At 42.0% G+C, this 22,819-nt stretch overlaps 1 protein-coding gene across 3 annotated transcripts in view; it reads right to left on the bottom strand.

The window, feature by feature from the left end:
* Positions 1–22,819, bottom strand: part of neto1l (neuropilin (NRP) and tolloid (TLL)-like 1, like) — a 378,731-nt gene that overhangs the window by 60,351 nt on the left and 295,561 nt on the right. For all 3 annotated transcript variants that reach the window (XM_055634882.1, XM_055634881.1, XM_055634883.1), the window contains 2 exons: positions 20,377–20,418; positions 20,138–20,265 (listed from right to left, as the gene is read on the bottom strand). In XM_055634882.1, the coding sequence (XP_055490857.1) occupies positions 20,138–20,265; positions 20,377–20,418 (170 nt within the window). The remainder of the gene's footprint in view (positions 1–20,137; positions 20,266–20,376; positions 20,419–22,819) is intronic.

Raw genomic sequence — 22,819 nt, forward strand, 5'->3', positions numbered from 1 at the left:
ATTTCATAGTTAAAAAGCTCTTTCCATCTGTCCTCCAACTGTAGATTAAATGAATTGGGCAATATCACAATGATATTCTCAAAATATAGTTAAATCAATGTCATTCAATCAGACAAAGTGACTCTAAATCTGGCCACAATAAGCAGCTAATGTTACTAACACACTGAATCAAGAAAATTCAATTGTGGTTTCCTAACCTAAGCCACTTAATGACCCGAGACAAACTTAAAGTCCTCTTCCGATAAAATTTAATTATATTATTATTGCAATCAATATGCATTGACTGTTTCCATTTCCATGTAAAAATAGCCTTAATCTTTGTTTACATTCAAGTATTGGGTACCTTAGATACTTTGAATAGTTCAACCTCTTATTGTCTGTACGTTATATAATGAATATTAGAAACTCGGGATGTAGAGAGTAGAGAGGAAAATGGCCATGAAAATCTAATAAAATAAAAAAATTAGAAAACTAAAATAAGAACAGAAATGCTAGAAATACTTATTATAGACAATAGACAATAGGTGCAGGAGTAGGCCATTCGGCCCTTCGAGTCAGCACCGCCATTCAATGTGATCATGGCTGATCATCCCCAATCAGTACCCCGTTCCTTCCCGGGCAGCACTTTCCTATATAAGTCTGAGGAAGCTTGGGATTACCAAGCAAACGTGTAAAAACTTAAAAGTCCCAAATATCTTGACCTTGTTGTTTGTAATTGACATCAATGGTTTAGATAAGAGCGAAGATAGTTGTCAAAAAATACAGTCAATAGACAATAGACAATAGGGGCTTTGAGCCAGCACCGCCATTCAATGTGATAGAAACATAGACATAGAAACATAGAAAATAGGTGCAGCAGTAGGTTATTCGGCCCTTCGAGCCTGCATCGCCATTCAATATGATCATGGCTGATCATCCAACTCAGTATCCTGTACCTGCCTTCTCATGGTTGATCATCCCCAATCAGTACCCCGTTCCTGCCTTCTCCACACATTCCCTGACTCCGCTATTTTTAAGAGCCCTATCTAGCTCTCTCTTGAAAGCATCCAGAGAACCGGCCTCCACCGCCCTCTGAGGCAGAGAATTCCACAGACTCACAATTCCTTGTGAGAAAAAGTGTTTCCTCGTCTCCTTTCTAAATGACTTACCCCTTATTCTTAAACTGTGGCCCCTGGTTCTGGACTCCCCCAACATCGGGAACATGTTTCCTGCCTCTAGCGTGTCCAAGCCCTTAACAATCTTATATGTTTCAATAAGATTATCTCTCATCCTTCTAAACTCCAGTATGTACAAGCCCAGCTGCTCCATTCGCTCAGCATATGACAGTCCCACCATCCCGGGAATTAACCTTGTAAACCTACGTTGCACTCCCTCAATAGCAAGAATGTCCTTCCTCAAATTAGGGGACCAAAACTGCATACAATACTCCAGGTGTGGTCTCACTAGGGCTCTGTACAATTGCAGAAGGACCTCTTTGCTTCAATACTAGACTCCTCTTGTTATAAAGGCCAACATGTCATTCGCTTTCTTAACTGCCTGCTGTACCTGCATGCTTACTTTCATAGACTGATGAACAAGGGCCCCCAGATCCTGTTGTACTTCCCCTTTACCCAACTTGATGCCATTTAGATAGTAATCTGCCTTCCTGTTTTTGATACCAAAATGGATAACCTCACATTTATCCGCATTAAACTTCATCTGCCATGCATCTGCCCACTCCCCCAACCTGTCCAAGTCACCCTGCATTCTCATTGCATCCTCCTCACAATTCACACTGCCACCCAGCTTTGTGTCATCTGCAAATTTGCTAATGTTACTTTGAATCCCTTCACCCAAATCATTGATATATATTGTAAATATCTGCAGTCCCAGCACCGACCTTTCATCCCTACACTTTGTTTCCTGTCTGCCAACCAATTTTCTATCCATGTCTGCACACTACCCCCAATAGCATATGCCCTAATTTTGCCCACTAATCTCTTATGTGGGACCTTATCAAATGCTTTCTGAAAGTCCAGGTACATTACATCCACTGGCTCTCCCTTGTCCATTTTCCTAGTTACATCCTCAAAAAATCCCAGAAGATTAGTCAAGCATGATATTCCCTTCGTAAATCAGCTGCCTCGGCAGATCCTGTTACTGCTATCCAAATTTGCGGCTATTTCATCTTTTATAATTGACTCCAGCATCTTCCCCACCACTGTTGTCAGGCTAACTGGTCTATAATTCCGTTTTCTCTCTCCCACCTTTCTTAAAAAGTGGGATCACATTAGCTGCCCTCTAATCCACAGGAACTGATCCTGAGTCTGTAGAACATTGGACATGTATCATCCAATGCATCCACGATTTCTAGAGCCACTTCCTTAAGGACAACCAGGGAATGACCTAGTGACAGCCTGGAGCGACTGCTGACTGGAGGGAATAGACCCCACAGGGGCTGGCATAGGATAGCTCCTCATGCCAGCAGGATCCATCGCTAATCAGCATTTTGGATCCTCCCTTATATTGCTACGGAAGGAATCGACTATGAATAAGACAACTAGCACAGCAATTGACAGAGCAGCAGCCCCGGCAAGACATAAGCTATGAAGCTGCATCTGTGGCTGGGAAAAGATAACATCAGCGAAGGGTCTCAAGATCCACCAGGGCAGGAAAAAGTGCCTGAGAGAGCTTGGTGTGGGGCCTCGCATTGACCATTACCTTCTAAGAGGTAGGCCAAATCAGTCGAGTGAAGCCCAGTGGCAGGTTAACCACCACAGTCCACAGGGTATCAGCACCCCAGGCAAAGCTCAACCAAGTACTGTCCCACCAACGGACACGAGTCCAGAGCCCAACCGGCCACAGTCAGCGGTAGAGAGGTGGATGGAAGGAAAAAAGCAGAATGGAGCAGTCACTGGCTGTGGCTGAAGAGAAAAGATGCTGTCTGGGCTGCCACATGACCATCTAGAGGATAACCATAAGATACACACCCAGGGCTGATCACCCTGCGGTGGGCCTGCCTCGACTGAGGGTGTCTTGTGATAAAAGGCCAAAACACCCAGTGACGCTGAGGTACACAACTGAAGGTGGCTGATAGGTAGAAAAATCACCTAGTGGTCACCCCCAAGAATACCGGGTGTCAGTTGTGGTGAAGAACCTTAGGGATTGTAACATCCAGTCCTACTAATCAATATGAGTACCCTGGGATGCAGACCATCAGGCCCTGGGGATTTATCAGCCTTCAGTCCCATCAGTCTATCCAACACCATTTCCGACCTAATGTGGATTTCCATCAGTACCTCCGTCACCCCAGATCCTCTGGCCACTACTATATCAGGAAGATTGTTTGTGCCCTCCTTAGTGAAGACAAATCCAAAGTACCTGTTCAACTCATCTGCCATTTCCTTATGTTACAGAAAAATACCTGAACATATATCAGTTAATGTATGCGCTTCCTTTTCCTGTTTGACCAGATTTTCGACCCATTTGGCCATCCAAGATTCCCTTTCTTTGCCACTCTTATAATTTCTCTTCTTTAGTCAGAGGGTGGTGAATCTCTGGAATTCTTTGCCACAGAAGTCTGTGGAGGCAAAGTCAGTGGATATATTTAAGGCAGAGATAGATAGATTCTTGATTAGTACGGGTATCAGAGGTTATGGGGAGAAGGCAGAAGAATGGGGCTAGGAGGGAGAGATAGATCAGCAATGATTGAATGGTGGAGTAGACTTGATGGGCTGAATGGCCTATTTCTATTACAATCACTTATGATCTTAGGATTTTATGATCTCTCTGAACTTTGAGCAATTTTGATTACACGCTATCCAATCATGACTGCTCGCAATGTACCCTTCCGAACTTTGAAGCCATGCATTCATCAGCATTATCTTCCTATTCATCTTCAATACCTTTTATTCCTAGAACCTAACTGAGAAACGAAATGGTGCCATACAAGAAAAGAGTACACACACATCTGTTGTATTGATGGATCTTACTTTTCCATTCCTCTCCCGAAGGTGCTGGCTTTTCCGCGGCCACTCAAAGCTTTTGGCCTGCCCCGGGTCTTGATGTTGGAGCTCCCTAGCAAGTCCGCACAATTTATAGCAGCAAGGCCCCGCATCATATAACCATATAACCCCCGCATTCGAGCGAAGAATTGCCGGTGCCCAAAGCAGTCGGAAACAGGCCATCTCGACCCTTCTAGTCCGTGCCGAACACATAGCACCCGCGGGCTCTGTCCCCATCCCCGGCTCTCCAGCAAGCTATCCACGCCCGAAGCGGGCTAGCTCCACGAAGGTAGGTTCGCACAGCTCCACAGGCTGATCTCCCCGGTTGGAGGCCCTCCATATACGGCTGGAGCTCCGACAGGTACCATAACCCTCCAGGGAAGAGATTTAAAAGTTTCCCCCACCCCCCCATATAACTTTCCAAACCCGTATTTTTAAAAAAAATAAAAAATACACAGACCTGCCTCTGCTGCGACCTTCACTGCCGCCCAAGCTCATTCCTTACACAGCTACCACTAGAATATTTTGAATACCTGGTATTTATTTACTTTTGAGGTGCTAATCTTTTGCCTATCCCTAAATTCACTCTGCAGCACCTCACCCTTTTAATACCTATGGCAGCGAACGTCACACTCCTGGAGTCACCCTCTAAGTGCCACTGAATCTCTCTGTCTGTCCACCAAGTCAAATTCATAAGTTATAGGAACAGAATTTGGCCATTTGGCCCATCAAGTCTACCCCGCCAGTCAATCAGGGCTGATCTATCTTTCCCTCTCAAGTCCATTCTCCTGCCTTCTCCCCCATAACTTTTGACATCCGTACTAATCAAGAATATATCTATCTCTGCCTTAAAAATATCCATTGGAGTCTCTGTCACTATGGGTCTGTCTGACATTTCCCTTCCACACTGTGTCTCCAAAGCAGGCAGCACACCACACATCTGATTGCTGCTGCTGCTGCAATGGGACTGGATGGAGTCCCTGCCTGTGAATCTCTAACCTGAAACTTGTCAAGGACCATATCAACACTGCCTGCCGAACATCCTAGATCAATGGCAATTTGTCTACTGCTGAAATAGATTCAGGGCAGATGCCATCTCCCTGGCCATAGAATCATCCCTGGAACATTTGGATAACAAGGCCACCTATGTTAGACTTATTGACTATAGCTCTTCCTTTAACATCATAATTCCAACCAAACATCTTCAAGCTCCTTGATGAAGGAATTAGCATTTCCCCCATCCCTCTGCAATTGAATTCTAGGCTTCTGGATTGGTAGACCTCAATCAATAAGGATTGGCAACAACACCTCCTTTGATAATCCCCAACTCTGGTTAACTGCAAGGCTGCATGCAGAGCCAATTACTATACTCTCAAGACTCTCACGCTTGTGTGGCCAAATTCAGCTCCAACTCCATCTAAAGGTACATATTTGGAAATTACATAGTAATGGGCCAACCTGCAGATCAAGAGAGAGTTGGATATAGCTCATAAGGCTCAAGGAATTAAGGGATATGGGGAGAAAGCAGGAACAGGGTACTGATTCTGGATGATCAGCCATGATCGTAATGAATTGTGGTGGTGCTGGCTCGAAGGGCCAAATGGCCTACTCCTGCATCTATTTTCTATGTTTCTAGTTTATATCTCAAACAATGACAAGACAGATTACAAGAAGGAGATTGAAAACTGAGTGGCTTGGCGTCAGGACAACAACCTTTCCCCCGGTGTTATCAAAATGAAGGTGTGGAAAGGCCCATGTCAGAATCGATGGTGCTCAAATAGAGGTCAACTGCTTCAGGTTCCTAAGCATAAACATCAACAATTTGTCCTGGTCCAACCACACTGAATTACAGTCAAGGAAGTACATTAACACCACAACTTCCTCAAAAAGCTATGGAAATTCAGCTTGTTTCCAATGACACTAACCAACTTTTATAGATGCACTAACAAAAACATCTCATTAAACAACAGAAATTAGTAATGGCAACTGCCCTGTCCAAGTTCACAAGCAATTGCTGAGAGTCGACTGTCCACAATTCCTATTGCCCGGGAAAAGCAGAAAACATATCAAGGACTCCTTCAAACCTGGTCATACTCTCTCATCTCGGTTCAGACAAACAGAAGATACAAAAGTTTGAAAGCCTGTACCACCAGACTCAAGAGCAGCTTCTCTCCCACTGTTATCGGGCTCTTGAATGGTCCCATCTCATACTAATCTCTATACATAAAACTCTGATCCTGGATGTGTGCGTGCATGCGTGTGTGTGTGTGTGTGCGTGCGTGCGTGTGTGTGTGTGTGTGTTTGTCTGTGTATAATCACATCTTCTTGAAAAATCTACGCGGTAACAATAACATTTTTACATATTCCAGAAGATATTTTTTCCGTGGTTCGAAATCGCCTTATCTAAAAATTCCATGCTTTATTTCTCGAGTTATTACTGAAAATGTTCCAGAAATCGGACAAAACTTTGAAATAAAAATGTGTCTTTCGCTGATGACATCACAATGGATCTGCATGCCTGCCGTCTTGCTCGCGCTGCGAGTGACGTCACCCCCTCCACCTCTCCCTCCTGCCCACCCCGTTATTTAAAAGACGCTGCCGGGCCTCTCTCCCACTCCCCTGGGCCTCTCCCCCTGTCCCCCGGGCCAGTCTCACATTCCCCTGGGCCTCTCCCTCACCCCCTCCCCTCTCTCCAACCCCACGCTTGTCCCCTCCCTTTCCCCCCACTTACTCCCCTCCTCTCTACCCCCCCCCCCCCCCTATCCCCCCCCCATTCTCTCTCCCCCCCCCCAGTCTCTCTCAACCCCCGGCATCTCCCCCCCCGCTCCACATCTCTCTGCCCCCCTCTCTCCCCCATCCCCTCTCCGCCCCTCTCTGCCCCCCTCACCCCTCTGTCCCCCCTCCCTTTCTGTGCCTCTGTGTCCCTCTCTGTGTCCCTCTCTGTGCCTCTGTGTCTCTCTCTCTCTCTCTCTACCCTCCTCCCTCTCTAGCCACGCCTGCGTGTTGGGGGCTATGCGTGGGGGGGGGTGGGATAAAAGGAGAAAATGAATAATATTAATATAATATCAAGGTGGGTGGTTAGTGTGTTTGTGTGTGGGGGGTGGTTAATGTGTGTGGGGGGTGGTTAGTGTGTTTGTGTGGGAGGGGGGGGTGGTGGTTAGTGTGTGTGTGACACCGCAGGCTGCCTCCCTCCCCCCGCAACCGCTCGTTGAGGGGATGGGACCCAACGGGTCCCACTTGGTCTAGTATTATAATAATTCTTGACCTCCCAATCTACCTTGTTGTGGCTCAAACATTTTTCAACTGCACTTTCTCTGTAGCTATAACACTATACACTACATTCTGTTTTGTTTTTGATTGTAGGTATGATCTGCCTGGATGGAAAGTAAAACAAATGTTTTCACTGCAAATCAGTACATTTGACAATAATAATAAATTTAAACCTAAACTAGGCAAAGCTTATATGCCTTGTGATCTCTGAAATATTCAACACAATGAAAGCAGTCAGCTCATTTAAAGGACACGCCACTTTCAGGTGATGTTGTTTTGGATTTGGTTTACGATTGATCAATCTAGCAGCTAAATTTATTTTTTCAAAGCTGTGTACTGGAGAGTAGAGTGAAAAAAAAGTTTATTGTATAGCACTTCTACGTGGAGTGTGATATTGTGCTCTGCATGGTTGATGGCAAGATATCAGTTGCATATCATGTTAATATTCTCACATTTGGGTCAAATCTATTCTTCAGCAACTGAAAGAAATATATATCTTAGGTCATTACAGGTACACTGCTTGTGTATTTCCTCCATTAAAATTAACCGATAGGAACATCACAGGCTGTGCACATGCTACTTGCTCCAGGACCATGCTGCCAATATGTAAAGTTAGCATTCACTGATTGAACTGGATGGAGCCAACATTCAACCCCTTGGGCATCATGTCACAGGTATTCAGGGATTTTCAGTGCATTCAGTGGAATATTGTCAGCTTGCATACAAATGGAACTTACATTCACAGACTAATTTCCATTCAACTACTGTTCACACTTAGCTTTATGGTCAATTACCACACAGTGTCTGAGTAAGTTAATGAACATGTGCAATGTTTAAATGCAGGCATTGAGCTGTTTATTGCATATAGCAGTCATTCATGCAATAATCAATGCATTTTTGACGTATAGATTATACTTCATAATCTCAGTAGTGGATGCCAAATATCTGAACAATGAACTACGTGGAATCATGCAATGAATTGTAATCATTCTTACACTTGGGCATGCGGCGATTGTCCATATATTGATTTGCATTCATTCAATATTTATAGAGCGCTATTGCAGTCAATATCGGAACAATTAATTGTATAAATATTACACGCTGAACTGTATTTGTTCACATTCACATACTGATCAGTGTCTGGTTAATCACTGCCAATTTATGACCTTATGTATGATATTTGTCATTTTATTTCAGCAGAGATGGACTGTTGATTGCCCTATATTACAAACTTACAACATTCTTAAGGGGTTGGACAGGCTAGATGCAGGAAGATTGTTCCCGATGTTGTGGAAGTCCAGGACAAGGGGTCACAGTTTAAGGATAAAAGGGAAATCCTTTAGGATCGAGATGAGAAAAAAAAATTTCACACAGAGAGTGGTGAATCTCTGGAACTCTCTGCCACAGAAGGTAGTTGAAGCCAGTTCATTGGCTATATTTAAGAGGGAGTTAGATGTGGCCCTTGTGGGATCAGGGGATCAGGGGGTATGGAGAGAAGGCAGGTACGGGATACTGAGTTGGATGATCAGCCATGATCACATTGAATGGCGGTGCAGGCTCGAAGGGCCGAATGGCCTACTCCTGTACCTATTTTCTATGTTTCTATGTTTCTATATGTCTCGTGAAACTGGCAACTCCAGCTGTCAAAACAGCAATATCTTCTAAACCAAGCCTTCTTCAAACGGGCTGGTAAGCATAGAGTTGGGGCATCTGGATATATGTGGCATCACATAGTGAGCCAGGGGCAACACAGAGAAATGTTGAGAACACTGACAGCTGGCTAAGACAAGCTCCAAACTTACCCAGCTATTAAAACTAACAGTCAATGGAATTTTATGAATGGCTCTGTCATTCCAAAACATACAAAACATTCAAAAAGGTATTAAACATACAAAAAGCACAACTAAAACATAGAAACATAGAAAATAGGTGCAGGAGTAGGCCATTTGGCCCTTCGAGCCAACACTGCCATTCAATATGATCATGGCTGATCATCAAAAATCAGTACCCCGTTCTTGCTTTTTCCCCATATCCCATGATTCTTTTAGCCTTAAGAGGTCTGTCTAACTGTCTCTTGCAAACATTTAAGTCAACTGAAAAAAATGCTTACTTACTGACCAGAAGCTTACTTAAGGTGAGCATTCACCAGCTCTGCACCGCCTGCATCAATTCTAACCTGGTGTAAGATCATCCTACAGAATTCCTGGTGTAAGCGCCAGGGAATTGTAAGGAAACAATACACGGCCACTCGACTTCATGAAGATACCAACAATAAAGCATAACCCTGATGAATATCTACTCATACCACACAAAATTAGGCGTTTTGGTCCAACTTATCCATGCCAAGCATGGTGCCCCATCTAAGCTAGTGTAATTTGCCCACATTTGGCCCATATCCTTCTAAACATTTCTTATCCATGTACCTGTCCAAGTGCCTCAGGGGGCAGTGGAAGCAGGTTCTCTGGATGCTTTCAAGAGAGGGGTCACACTACACATACTTCTGTTTTAAATGTTATCTGACAATTTCAGTATCTTCTATTTGAGTGATATGCTTTCTGAAGGTTCTGCTCTATAACCTGCGAGACTTTGATTTGTAACCTTCTCTTCTTAACAAAATGCATTTTATTGCAAAATATGCTGGTCGCATCGCAATCTATTGAATAACTCAGCTGCCAACTAAATCAATGGTTGAAAGGTAGTACAGGATCTGAAAGTACACAAACATGCTGGAGAAACTCAGCGGGTGCAGCAGCATCAAGGAGCGAAGGAAATAGGCAACGTTTCGGGCCAAAACCCTTCTTCAGACTGATGGGGGGGGGGGGGGGGGGGGGGGGGGGGGGGGGGGGGGGGGGTGGGGGGGGGCGGGGAGAAGAAAGGAAAAAGGAGGAGGAGCCTGAGGGAGAGATAGGAAGGGAAGCAAGGGCTAACAAAATTGGGAGAATTCAATGTTCATGCCAATACAGGATCTGAATACAGGTAAATACAGGACCTGAAAGCTAGGTGCACAGATATAACATTTCCTCTTGATAATTGACATGCATTAAACCTTTCTATAACAAATTTGTACATAGACAATCTTTACAAATTGGATTATATAGTCAGTTTCCATACACTGAACTTGCACAATGTTAACTGCTTCCTTGTATCATGCACATAATCAATGTTCAGTTATTAAAAAATGTTATTTATTTATTTATGAGGCCACAGTCATCTATTGCCCAGCACTAATGGAAAAAAGGACCATGGTTTATCTCCTCGAACAACTACAATTATTCTGGTTAAGAAAATCCCACAATACTTTTGCAGAAGGAGTTCCAGGATTTTGACCTGCCGATAACACTGGAAAGGCAATATATTGCAAAGACCAAGTGGCATGTGTCTCAGAATTACACTTGATGGTAGTGGTGTTGTACTTGGTGCCCACATGGGATGTGTTCTCAATGAACCCGAGATAAGATAATGGTGAAGGAAATTATATTTTATGGTAATTAATTGTCGTTTTTTTCCCTTGTGGAATGAGCTTCTAGACTGCTGGAGTTGCACTCATCCAGGTAAGTGGCGAGTGTTCTATTACACACTTGACATGTTTTGACGGTGGTAAAAATAACTTGGGGTGAAAGGAGTTAAGTGAAATGGCACAGTATACCCAGCCTCATGTGTTTTCTGGACATTGTTAAATATAATGTAAGAAGATAGGTTATGTTAATGTTAATCCATTAAATTGGACAAGGTTAAATTCACATGCATTGCAGTTTGCATTTATTTTTAGATGCCAATTCATTAATTTACATTTCATTCTTAGTTATTTCTATATTCCACAGTGTATTAATTTGTAGCACGCTTATCTCATGCCTGACAATGTGATGGATTTTCTCATTTAATAATGGTGAGCGATTCTGTTGGGCCTCAATTTCATTCTGTGTCCAGTGCCAAATAAATCCTTAATCTGTGCCTGCTTGCTCACAGGTGATTATTTAGTTTCTCTGCAAAAAAAGTGTTGCAAGTGAGCAGGTTGGATTTGAATACAAAAATTCTCTTCAAAAATCACTTTGATCAAGTGAAACAGGTGCATTTGGCAATGGATGAAAGGAAAGCAATAAATGGTGGAAAACAATGAAATTCTCGGTAACACACAGGAGACAAATCAGCAACTGAGAAAAGAGTAGTAGTTAATGATTTTTATGGAACCTTACTTCAAAACAAATCTCCCTTATTTCTTCCAGATGCTAGACTGAGGTCTAATTTGTTTTTATTTCAGAGCAGTATGTTCAATGATTATTGAGCATTCTTCCTTATCCATGGAATTAAAGCAAATATTTATTTTTCTCAAATGCCTAGGAAACAATTACTTGGCAGATGGGTGGAATAGTGGCACAGCAGGCCTTGCTACTCCAGCAAACAGAGTTCAGTTCTGACGGCTGTTGCTGTCAATGTGAGGAGTTTACACATTTTCCCCATGAATGTGGGTGCTTCAACTGGATGTTTTTGTTTCTCTCCCCTCTCCCATGCCCCATTCCATATTTATGCTGGTTGATCGACCATATTATTCCAAGTGTATGTGTGGAGAATCTAAGATGGAGTTTATGGGTGTGTGAGGGATTTAAAAAGGGGGGGAATGAGATTTGTGAGGCTGCTGCATGGGACAGCACAGAATTGAGGGGCCAAAGCCTCCTTCCATGTTGTAATGAAATATAAATGTTGCAGGATGGTGCATTCAGGTTGCAGCGTTGGATATCTACTGGTAAATAGCTATTCCATAATATAGGTTCAAGAGTCTCATATTTGCCTGATTTTTCCAGCTGGCTTGCACCTTCAATGCGCTAATTGACTTTAATTCCTAAACCAGCCAGTTCCAAGGCCACAACTTTAAAATTCTCATCTGCAAACCTGAATTTCTTCATGGACCTGTACCGTCATGTTACTGTAATTCACACCCTCTCCAAACCTATAATTCTCTGCGATCCCTGTGCTCCCTATTTCTGGAACTTTTAAATCCCAATTCCCACCACTAGCACATAAGATTACAGTTTATTTGCCAGTACAGATATATTTCCCTTCCTATAATTCTTTGACCCTTTGTGCATTTCTTCTGCTATAAACCTTTCTCAAAAATGCCAAAATCTACCCTAACATTCCCTTCTGTGCCTTGGCGTAAGAATTTGTTTTCACTCCAGGGAAACGCCTGAGACAATTATGTTAAAGGTGCTGCATGAAAATAATCATGGTGCAAGTAATGCAGATGCTGAAAGTCTGCAATAAAAACAGAAAATGCTGGATGTGCTTTGCAGTGCAAACAGCATCTGCGGTGAAAATAACAGAGTTAATGCTTGAGGTCAATGATCTATCATCAAAACAGAGAGAAGTTGCAACTAAACAAGTTTTAGGTTGCTGGATATATTAACTGGAAGGGTTTGGTGGGCTATGGCCAAATGCAGACATATAGGACTAGCCCAGTATACCAACTTTACCAGCATGGACAATTTGGGCCGAAGGGTCTGATCCTGCGCTGTACAGGCCGTTGATTCTACGACTTATGAGTGAACATACTGAAGCATCAAATATCATACGCTATAAACTTGTTCATTTGTCTTAATCTATACAAGAAGGAAAAGGTAGAAAAGTTTTTAAAAACTTGATTTAAGTGCAATCCGCTTCAGGAACAAATCAGCCTAGAATTTGATAATCTGATTGCTTCCAAGGCTTCAGATAAATTTTACTTTTGGTTATGAATGTTAAATGGTGAGCCAATCAGAATCAAGTCTGATGTCCTTTAGTGGATAACATCAGCTCCCAACTTAACGGTTTAAACTCACATCTGATGATTTGTCAGTTGAACATGATGCTAGGAGAATGTTAGAGAAAGGTATAAATGGAGGAAGAAGTAAGGAAAAACTGGAAAGTAGATGGACGAACAGGAAAGGAAGCAGGCAGAAGATGCAGGAATCCCCTGTAGCCATACCCTTCCTGAACAAGTCTACCCTTTGGATATGCTGCAGGGGGATGGCCATTCAGAGGAGAGCTGCAGGAGCAATGAGGTCTGCGGCGCCAAGCCTGGCTCCCTGGCACATCGGAGAGGGATGTTGTCAGGCAGGGCTATAGTGAAAGGAGACTCACTGATTTAGGTGCACAGATTGGCAAGTTTGTGGCAGCAAACTGGACTCCCGGATGGTGAGCTGCCTCCATGGTGCCAGGATCTAGCATGTCACAGAGCGGCTGCAGAATATTCTCAAGGGAGAGGGTGAGCAGCCAGTAGTTGTTATGCACATTGGCACAAGTGGCATAGGGATGTAAAGGGATGAAGTCCTGCAGAGTGTACATACAAAGTTTAGCCAAAGATTAAAAAGCAGTTCCTCAAGGGCAGTAATTTCTGGATTGCTTCCAGCGCCACGTGCTAGCGAGAGTACGAACAGGAAGATATGACAGGTGAATACGTGGCTCAGGAGTTGATGCAGGTTGCAGGGTTTCGGATTTTTGGACCATTGGCATCTCTTCTGGAGCAGGGGTGACCTGTATAAGAGGGAAAGGTTGCACCTGAAACGAACCTATACTAGTACTAGTACCAAGGCAATATGGGTGTACCTTAGAAATTAATAAAGGGAATTTCACCTTGTGGGGAGTGTTCTATAGGTCCCAAAATAGTCAGCGGAAATTAGAGGAACAAATATGCTAGGCAATGCAGACAGCAGCAAGAGTAATTGGGTTGTCATAGTTGGGGACTATACTAGTACTACTCGGCTTAGCGAGGTTTGCTAGTATTACTGGGGAGAGTTTAGACTAGATTGATGGGGGACAGGATGCAATGCAGTCGTGAGGTAGATAGGAAGCAAAAAGTTGGTACAGAAGGCAATGACAGCAATTTCAAAGAACAGGATAAGTAACAGCATAGCAGGAAATGAGGAAAGATGTTAAAAGGCTCACAGTTAAGGCGGATTAACTCAAGGGGAGGCTAGGTATCTGCGACTGGGACATTATAGCCAGCTAAGTAAGGGACATGATTGGTAGGTTAATGTTGCAGGATACAGGTACAACAGGCGAGATAGAGGTTGGGATGAAAGAGGTAAGGGTATTGTTTCATTGATGAAGGAGAATATCACGGCAGTAGTTTGAGACAAAATTTCTAAAGGGTCGTTCAATGAGGCAATATGGGTGTACCTTAGAAATTAATAAAGGGAATTTCACCTTGTGGACTATAGATCCCGAAATAGTCAGCGGAAATTAGAGGAACAAATATGCTAGGCAATGCAGACAGCAGCAAGAGTAATTGGGTTGTCATAGTTGGGGATTTCAATATCCCCAACATTAATTGTGACTGTCATAGTTTCAAGGACTTAGATGGAATGGAATTTATCAAATGTGTTCAGGAAAGTTTCCTCAGGCAAAATGTAGAGGCCACTGCAAGTGAGAGAACAAAGCTTGATCTATTCTTAGGGAAGGTACACAAAAAAGCTGGAGAAACTCAGCGGGTGCAGCAGCATCTATGGAGCGAAGGAAATAGGCAACGTTTTGGGCCGAAACCCTAGGGAATTGGGCATTGATTAGATTAGATTAGATTAGATTCCTTTATTGTCATTCAGACCTTTCGGTTTGAACGAAATTTGCAAGTGACTGAAGTGTCAGTAGGCCAACCTTTTAAAATCAGTGACCACAGTTCTATTAGCTTTAAAATATTTATTGATAAGGATAGGGCTGGATCACATACCACATTAACTCTTTGATGGTATTAGACAGGAACATGCAAAAGTTGATTGGAGGAGATTGTTTGTGGGCAGCTGAATGTCCAGACGCTTTTGAAAATGTGATTGCGAGAGTTCTAGGTCTGGCTGATCATGATAGGACACAGATGTGGTGGTGAAAGTTTGATTTTCAGGCTGGAGGCCTGTGATTAGTGGTCTACCTCAGGTTTCAGTGCTGGGCCCACTGCTATTTGTCATCTTTACGAACGATTTTGATGAGAATGTATGAAGCATGATTAGCATGTATTTGATTACACTAAAACAGGTAATATCGTTGACAGTGAAGATGGCTTTCAATAGTTACAGTGTGATATTGGTCAGCCAGCCAAGTGGACAGAAGAATGGCTGATGGAGTTTAATTCAGATAAATGTGAGGTGTTGCATTTCGGGAAATCGATCCAGGACAGGACCTGCACAGTGAAAAGTCAGCCCCTGGGGAGCGTTATAGAGAAGAGGAATCTGGGAAAACATGTACATAGTTCACCGAAAGTGGCATCGCTGGTAGATAAGGTGAAGCAGAAGGCTTTTGGCATGCTATCCTTCATCAGTCAGAGAATTAAGAATGAATTGGGATGTTGTGTACAGTTGCACACAACATTGCTGAGACCGCATTTGTAGTTTTGTACTCAATTTTGATCACCCTGCTATAGGAAATATGCCATTAAGCTGGAAAAGGTGCCGAGAAGATTCATAAATATATCGCTGAGACTCAAGGGATATTGAGACAGATTGTGCTAGCTGGGACATTATTTCTTGGAATGCAGGCGGCTGAGGAGTGATCTTGCAGAGGTATTTAAAATCACAGAGAGAATAGATAGTTTGAAGACACAGAGTTTTCCCCAGGGTAAGGAAATCAAAAGCTAGAGTGCAAAAGGACACAACATGTTGGAGTAACTGCAGTCTGAAGAAGGGTCCAACTAAAAATACATCTACCCATGTTCTCCAGTGATGCTGCCTGATCTGCTAAGTTACTCCAGATGTGTCCTTTGTGTCCTTTGGTGTATTAATCAGCACCTGAAGTTCCTTGTCCCTACTAGAGCTAGAGTGCCTTGGGTTAAGGTGATAGGGGAAATACTTAATAGCAACCTGAAATATAATTTATGTTCACACAGATGGTGGTAGGTAATATGGAATGAGGTGCCAGAGGCAGCAGTTAAGATAGGTACAATTACAAAATGTAAGTGACTTTCAGGTAGCTGCATAGATAGGAACAAATATTGACAAATGGGACTAGACTAGATGGAGTATCTATCTTAGTATGTGTGAGTTTTGTTGAGGACCATTTTTCTGTGCTCCATACTCTATGATAACACACAGAACAAACATTAAAAAGAAACATAAGTTGGTGGATGTCAACAAAAGTTTCATGCCATGCTGCCAGCTTTTCTTTGCATATATCTCCTCATTTAGGATTCCCATGTAAAAGTTCCATCCTTGCTAGCCCATTTTCCTGGTGCCCAAATCAATTTGTATACTTATGAGTTAGTAAGATTCAAAATTCCGCTGATATCAAAAGCAATACATTACAAAACCGCAAACTAATTATGTATAAAATTAAATAACCAGTAGATGGTTTAATTTTGCCTATGATGTTTATTTTGGAAACTTTTGAGAAGATGGGGCAGGAGACAGCAAAGATGAAAGAATATAGAATTATTGGATGGTTGCAGCTTGAACCAAAATTCGATAGGAGGGAGGAAACAGATAGTGGAGTTTTTTTTAGTTTGATTCCTGCAGTCATCTCCAACTATGTTCCATTCAAGAACCATTGTTGCATCAATGATTTAGGTATCAGGATTTGAAAATTCATATAGGAGCTAAAGTAAATAAATCTGAAGATAACAGAAACTGGAAGGGTGTTTTTATTGGATGGTGGTCTCAGCAAAAATCTAGCGAATGGAATTCATTATGCTACATTTTTGGTAGTACAATATATATATATATATATATATATATATATATATATATATATATATATATAACAAATAAGAAAAATCTGAGATTTCAGACTCGCAAAGAAAGAATGTTTTGAAGAATCATAAAATTGATACAGAGGCAATGAAATACTTTTGGAACGCGGATCGTTGTCGATACATAAGAAAATGCAGGCACCAAGTTGTACACTGAAATGTCTCATGCCAGGTAAAGCAGAGAATCCACATATGATGGTATTGTTTGAGGGATTGTAGGAATAGTACTGTACTGAACACCAGAAGAACCTGTTGCTTTGAATGGGATGATCCCATGCAGCCCATTGTTTAACAATAGCAACTCCTTCAATGTAAACATGCAGCTTCTGTGTAACTATAGCAGTAAAGCTTCAGGAATGGAGCTTGAACCCACACCCATGTAATTCAGACTGCTACATAACATGAAATAAGCACAAAACAATAAATAAAGTCAAAAGGAAAGATAATTAAACGTGCTTTAAACATGGGCGTATTATAAAGGTGAGCTGGATCAGGGAGGCAATATGTTCAAAGACTTTGAAGAGAAAAGGCCGTTGGAGATAAGGCAATTGCAGTCAAAGGAGATATTTTTGGGTCTTTTTCAGGGAAGTGCTGATTACTGCAGAATTTAATGGAAGAGGGACGGAAAAAACTGCACAAGAATCTGTCAGAAAAGTGGGGAGCTCAGTAGATCAGTTGAAATTGGGTTGAGGATCAGTTAGAGACCATGAACTTCGATGGTAATGACATTCTAATAAAGACTTCAGCCTCAACCTCTCTCTATTTATCAGTCCCATTTATTTCTGTCTATGTTTTCCTCTTTTGCAATCCCCACAGGATTTTAACTGCAGCTACATTCTTGCTCAGCTATTATCAAAATTCTCCTTCAGGTTCTATTTATCTTCAGAATTATTTTCTATGCCGACTGTTTTACACACAGGAACTGAAACAAGCATATTTCTAAATATTCGGCCCGCTAAGGTTGGTTGGTTTCCTTCCTTTTTTGAACTACCTCCCGAAAGATGTACTTCACATCTTCAACAAGTACATACATTCCATCTGGCTCTTGAATTTGTATTCTTGTATTCTTGTATTCAAATTTTATTGTCGTTGCCTCACTTTGAGACAACGAAATGAATTTCCCGTACAGGCAGTATCGTTAAAAAAAATCACAAGAAAAATAATAAAAATAAATAATAAATAAATAATAAAACATATTAAAAAATAAATTGAAGTTGAATTAAAAATTTAACAAAAGCACAAACACATAAAGTCCACAACATAACATAAATGGCACCCAGGTGAGGAAGGCACCATAGTCCAGCCAGCCTCCCCTCCGTGTCCATTGAATAGTATGGGCCTTCCGAGCACCATTGCAGGCAACTCCTTCGCCGCCCCGGGTGTAACGATGTTCAGGCCCAGGAACGCCGGGCTGGTGGAACGCCGACGCCGAACATAACATGACGGTGAGTATCCTCCTCCTCAGCGGCCCGGACCTCCCGATCAGCCGCCTCCCGCTGCCGGAGTCTGCAGCTCCCGAGTCCGCTGGCCGAGCCGGGCAGAGTCACAGGACCCCGCGTTGTAGTCAGCGCCAAAGACGTTGGGAGCTCTGCAACCCGCAGCTCAAATGATGTCGGGTCTTTTTCAGCAGGTCCAGATTACTCCGGTCTCCAAACGGCGACCCCCTGGTAAGGGGACGGAAACCAGCCCCGCGATGTTTCAGCGCTGTCCCGCCGCTGCTGGAGCTCCAGTCGATCCCGGCAGGAAAGGCCGCGCCAATCCAGGTAGGTAGGCCGCTGTGGGGGGGGGGGGGGAAGACGCGACTCGAATATTAGTCTATGTTTTCCTCACCAGCAAGCGGCAGAAGTACGGTATCCCCCGCATTCTTGCTCCCTCTTCCCCACATAAAGACACCAAAAACACAAAAAAAATACACTTTTAACATAACAAAATAAACAAAAAAACAAAAAGATACCGGGCTGTAGGTGGAGGCTGCTGGCACCAGCGCCACCGGAAGTACAAGAATTTCCACTTCTGACCCACATTGCATCAATCATCAGATGTTCAACCACATATTGGTTAGTGGCCTGAAACAAAGTGACTCCCTTTATCTTTATATTACTGCCTGACCCGCTACATTTTATTTTAAATGTGCGCCTTGTATTTCTGATTGGCACGGCCACTTTTCACCTTTCCTTTATGCATGATTTGTAACTCTTCCGAGCAGATATTGAATTAATCGAAATGATTAGCTAATTAACTACAGATTAAGTGCACCACAAATAATCTGCAAACATTGGTTAGAAAGTGGCGTAAAAACAATCCTAATTTATTGGGTCAACACTCGGAGGTCCAAACGTCAAAGTGAGTGTTAGTATAGGCAGAAAAGTAATTTCCTGAGCACCAAGACCTGCTCCCAGTCTCCTGCTTCAATTTTACTGACAGCTACACATATGTAATTAGTTTTGTTCTCCCGCAAAGCACAGAGCAGAATTGAGGAAATTCCCAGAGATTTTGACGCTTGCCAGAAAAATCACAGCATTTGGAGTTTCGATAATTTCAGGTAATGTAGAGAATAAATTTTCATCGCTTGTCAATAAAGTTCACGTAAAAATTAGATAAAAACTCCAGGTTTACACCATTTGATATACATCAATACTAAAGTAAGTGGAATATGATTTTTTACCATATTATCTCATTCATACCTACAGACATTGTAATCTTCTAGCAGCTGCAACTTCCTCTTGCCCACCATTCATAAACATGATTGGATATTCACGTTTCATTTTCTCAATGCATTGTGAGCTTAGAAAACACATTTACTGATGGTTCGGATGAAAGTGTTAATCCCCATTGTACAAGACAGAATGTGTTAATACAAATACACAAAAGTGTGGAACTTGATGTCTTGAAGCAAAATATTTTGGAAATAGTTTTTAAATATAAATTCTAAAGGTGATCTATTCAGATTATTTTGGAAGGTATTATTGTATAGTTTATTTCTATTGTTCAAGTTCCACAATAAAAAAAATACCAAGTGAGAGTGATTTTAAATGTGGCATTGACCAGAAAATAAAGGATAGAATCAAGGAACAGAGATACTACAGCCAGGGGGATACTGTATCACTAAAACAAGAAGGATTACAGGCGGACATTTTCATCTAATACTTGTAAATATGCTTACTCCAGGCACAACACTGACCTTGGATTTTGGTGGTGCTCGAATAAACCATTTACAATCAACTGCCTCCGTGGGACTGGCCTTGCCTTCCTGGACGATTTGCTTTGATTCAATGATTCCCTCCGGTCCTCCCATTTCAAACTCACACACTGTGTTAAAGAAAGAAAAATCAAATGGGAAATCGCACGGCATAATCGGACTGATCAAAGACAGTCTTGTTCATGTAAATGACTCTCTGATATGTTTTCATCTCTACTAACCTGGTAATGGTTTCAGGGCACCCAGGTGTGCAAATTCGGGATCTTTAAAGACAAAAAGAAAGATGTTTTATCGCAACAATGCAAGCAATATTTGAATTGATATTAAATAAGCGAAATTCTGATGATCTACAGCCTCATAAAATGCCACACACTATGAAACCTCATGCAGACATTTTATATATTATTATTTTAAATTCAAATAATAAAATTGAAGGAACATCTTAAGAGAAAGGAAATATCAGGGAGAGAATGCCAAAAGATTAAAGATAAATTCCATTTATAATTTATACATGAGGTAAAGAAAATATTATACACAATACCACAATTAATATGTTCTTCAGCTCCGTGGTCAAATACGAAGGCCACTAATGCTGGAAAGTATGCAGTTGAGTAAAATAACAATTTTAATTGTTTGTTGTAAAATAGAGGACTGTCGAGACTGATTGCTTTAACACTGCATTACCTATTCCACAAGCTGAATTATCACTGCAGCCTGATTTCAGTGATATTACATATATCGATCACAGTTAACTGCAATATTTACCACTAAAGTGAAGAATTCAGCTTAATTACAATCATTTTCATTCTTTACTCACTCAAGCTGAATCAGCTAATAGTGTATAAATTACTGCTGTTCATAAATCCAACCAGGCCAGTTATTATTCAAGATTTTATTTTTCATGCAACCATACAGAAATATTAACATTTACTGCTAATGGAAAGTCAATAGACAACAGACAATAGGTGCAGGAGTAGCCCATTTGGCCCTTCGAGCCAACACCGGCATTCAATGGGATCATGGCTGATCATCCCCAATCAGTACCCCATTCTTGCCTTCTCCCCATATCCCCTGACTCTGCTATTTTTAAGAACCCCATCTAGCTCTCTCATGAAAGCATCCAGAGAACCTGCCTCCACCGCCCTCTGATGCAGAGAATTCCACAGACTCACCACTCTCTGTGAGAAAAGGTGTTTCCTCGTCTCCGTTCTAAATGACTTACTCCTTATTCTTAAACTGTGGTCCCCTGGTTCTGGACACCCCCAACATCGGGAACATGTTTCCTGCCTCTAGCGTGTCCAAGCCCTTAGCAATCTTATATGTTTCAATGAGATCCCCTCTCATTCTTCTAAACTACAGAGTGTACAAGCCCAGCTGCTCCATTCTCTCAGCATATGACAGTCCCGCCATCCCGGGAATTAACCTGGTAAACCTACGCTGCACTCCCTCAATAGCAAGAATGCCCTTCCTCAAATTAGGGGACCAAAACTGCACACAATACTCCAGGTGTGGTCGCACTAGGGCTCTGTACAACTGCAGAAGGACCTCTTTGGTCCTATATTCGATTCCTCGTGTTATAAAGGTCAACATGCCATTCGCTTTCTTCACTGCCTGCTGTGCCTGCATGCTTACTTTCATAGATTGATGTACAAGGACCCCCAGATCCCATTGTACTTCCCCTTTTCCCAACTTGACGCCATTTAGATAGTAATCTGCCTTCCTGTTTTTGCTACCAAAGTGGATAACCTCACATTTATTCACATTAAACTTGCATATATATTTCAGTAAACTATATATTTCAACATTTTGTTGAGGTTCATATGTCACTAAATATTTGCTAAGCATTTCCCCCATAGGACTTGTGCATATTGTTGTGCTGGGGAATTGTCTGTGAGATTGATGGTTTTGTTCCTTCCCAGGCAATTCCCTCACTTGCACCTGAAGCTATTTGAGGAAACAGTGCACTTGTACTCTTGCATGAACTATCATAGGTTCAATTCCTTCAACAGGCTCAGTGTTTTGACTTACCAATTGTCTTAGCTTTCCTGAACAGTAGCAGAACAGGTCAAGATGATCACTTTGCATACTCTAATTCATTTGATGCAATAGATCTAAAGAACACACAATAAAAGCCTAGAAATTCAATAACGCGGTGAATGTATTTTTTTTTAATGTGGTATCAAATTGAATTGAAGATAAACCTGGTCAACACTTCTGTGTGGACATATAACACATATATCTTTTTGTGCTTTCTTGTCTAGTCTCTTAGGTTGTGGATGTAACCACTAAAGCTAATCAGAGCGCAGTGGATATCTGATATTGCAGAAGGAAAACTGGAGAATGAACACTTGACAGAGAAACAGAAAGGGCATTAACGAGAAAAGCTGGCCTTGATGGAAGAACTACAGCTCAGTGAAATGAATCTTAAAGGGATAATTTTTCATCTAAATGCTGTTATAGTTAGCCATGGAAAAAAATAATCTTCTTTTTCTCTGATCCACTCATGGTATTGGAAAAGAATACCCAATCACTGAAGACTGTGTGAGTTTCCACCTCCCTTGCCATGGTATCTGAATAAAGATCAGAGGAGCAGTGTTCCAAACTTTTTTCTCCTCCACCATTCCTAGCATTAGGTGAACTGAAGCTGCCCTACTTCTGAAAGAG

Source organism: Leucoraja erinacea, chromosome 4 (assembly GCF_028641065.1).
Source record: "Leucoraja erinacea ecotype New England chromosome 4, Leri_hhj_1, whole genome shotgun sequence".
Taxonomy (NCBI): Eukaryota; Metazoa; Chordata; class Chondrichthyes; order Rajiformes; family Rajidae; genus Leucoraja; species Leucoraja erinaceus.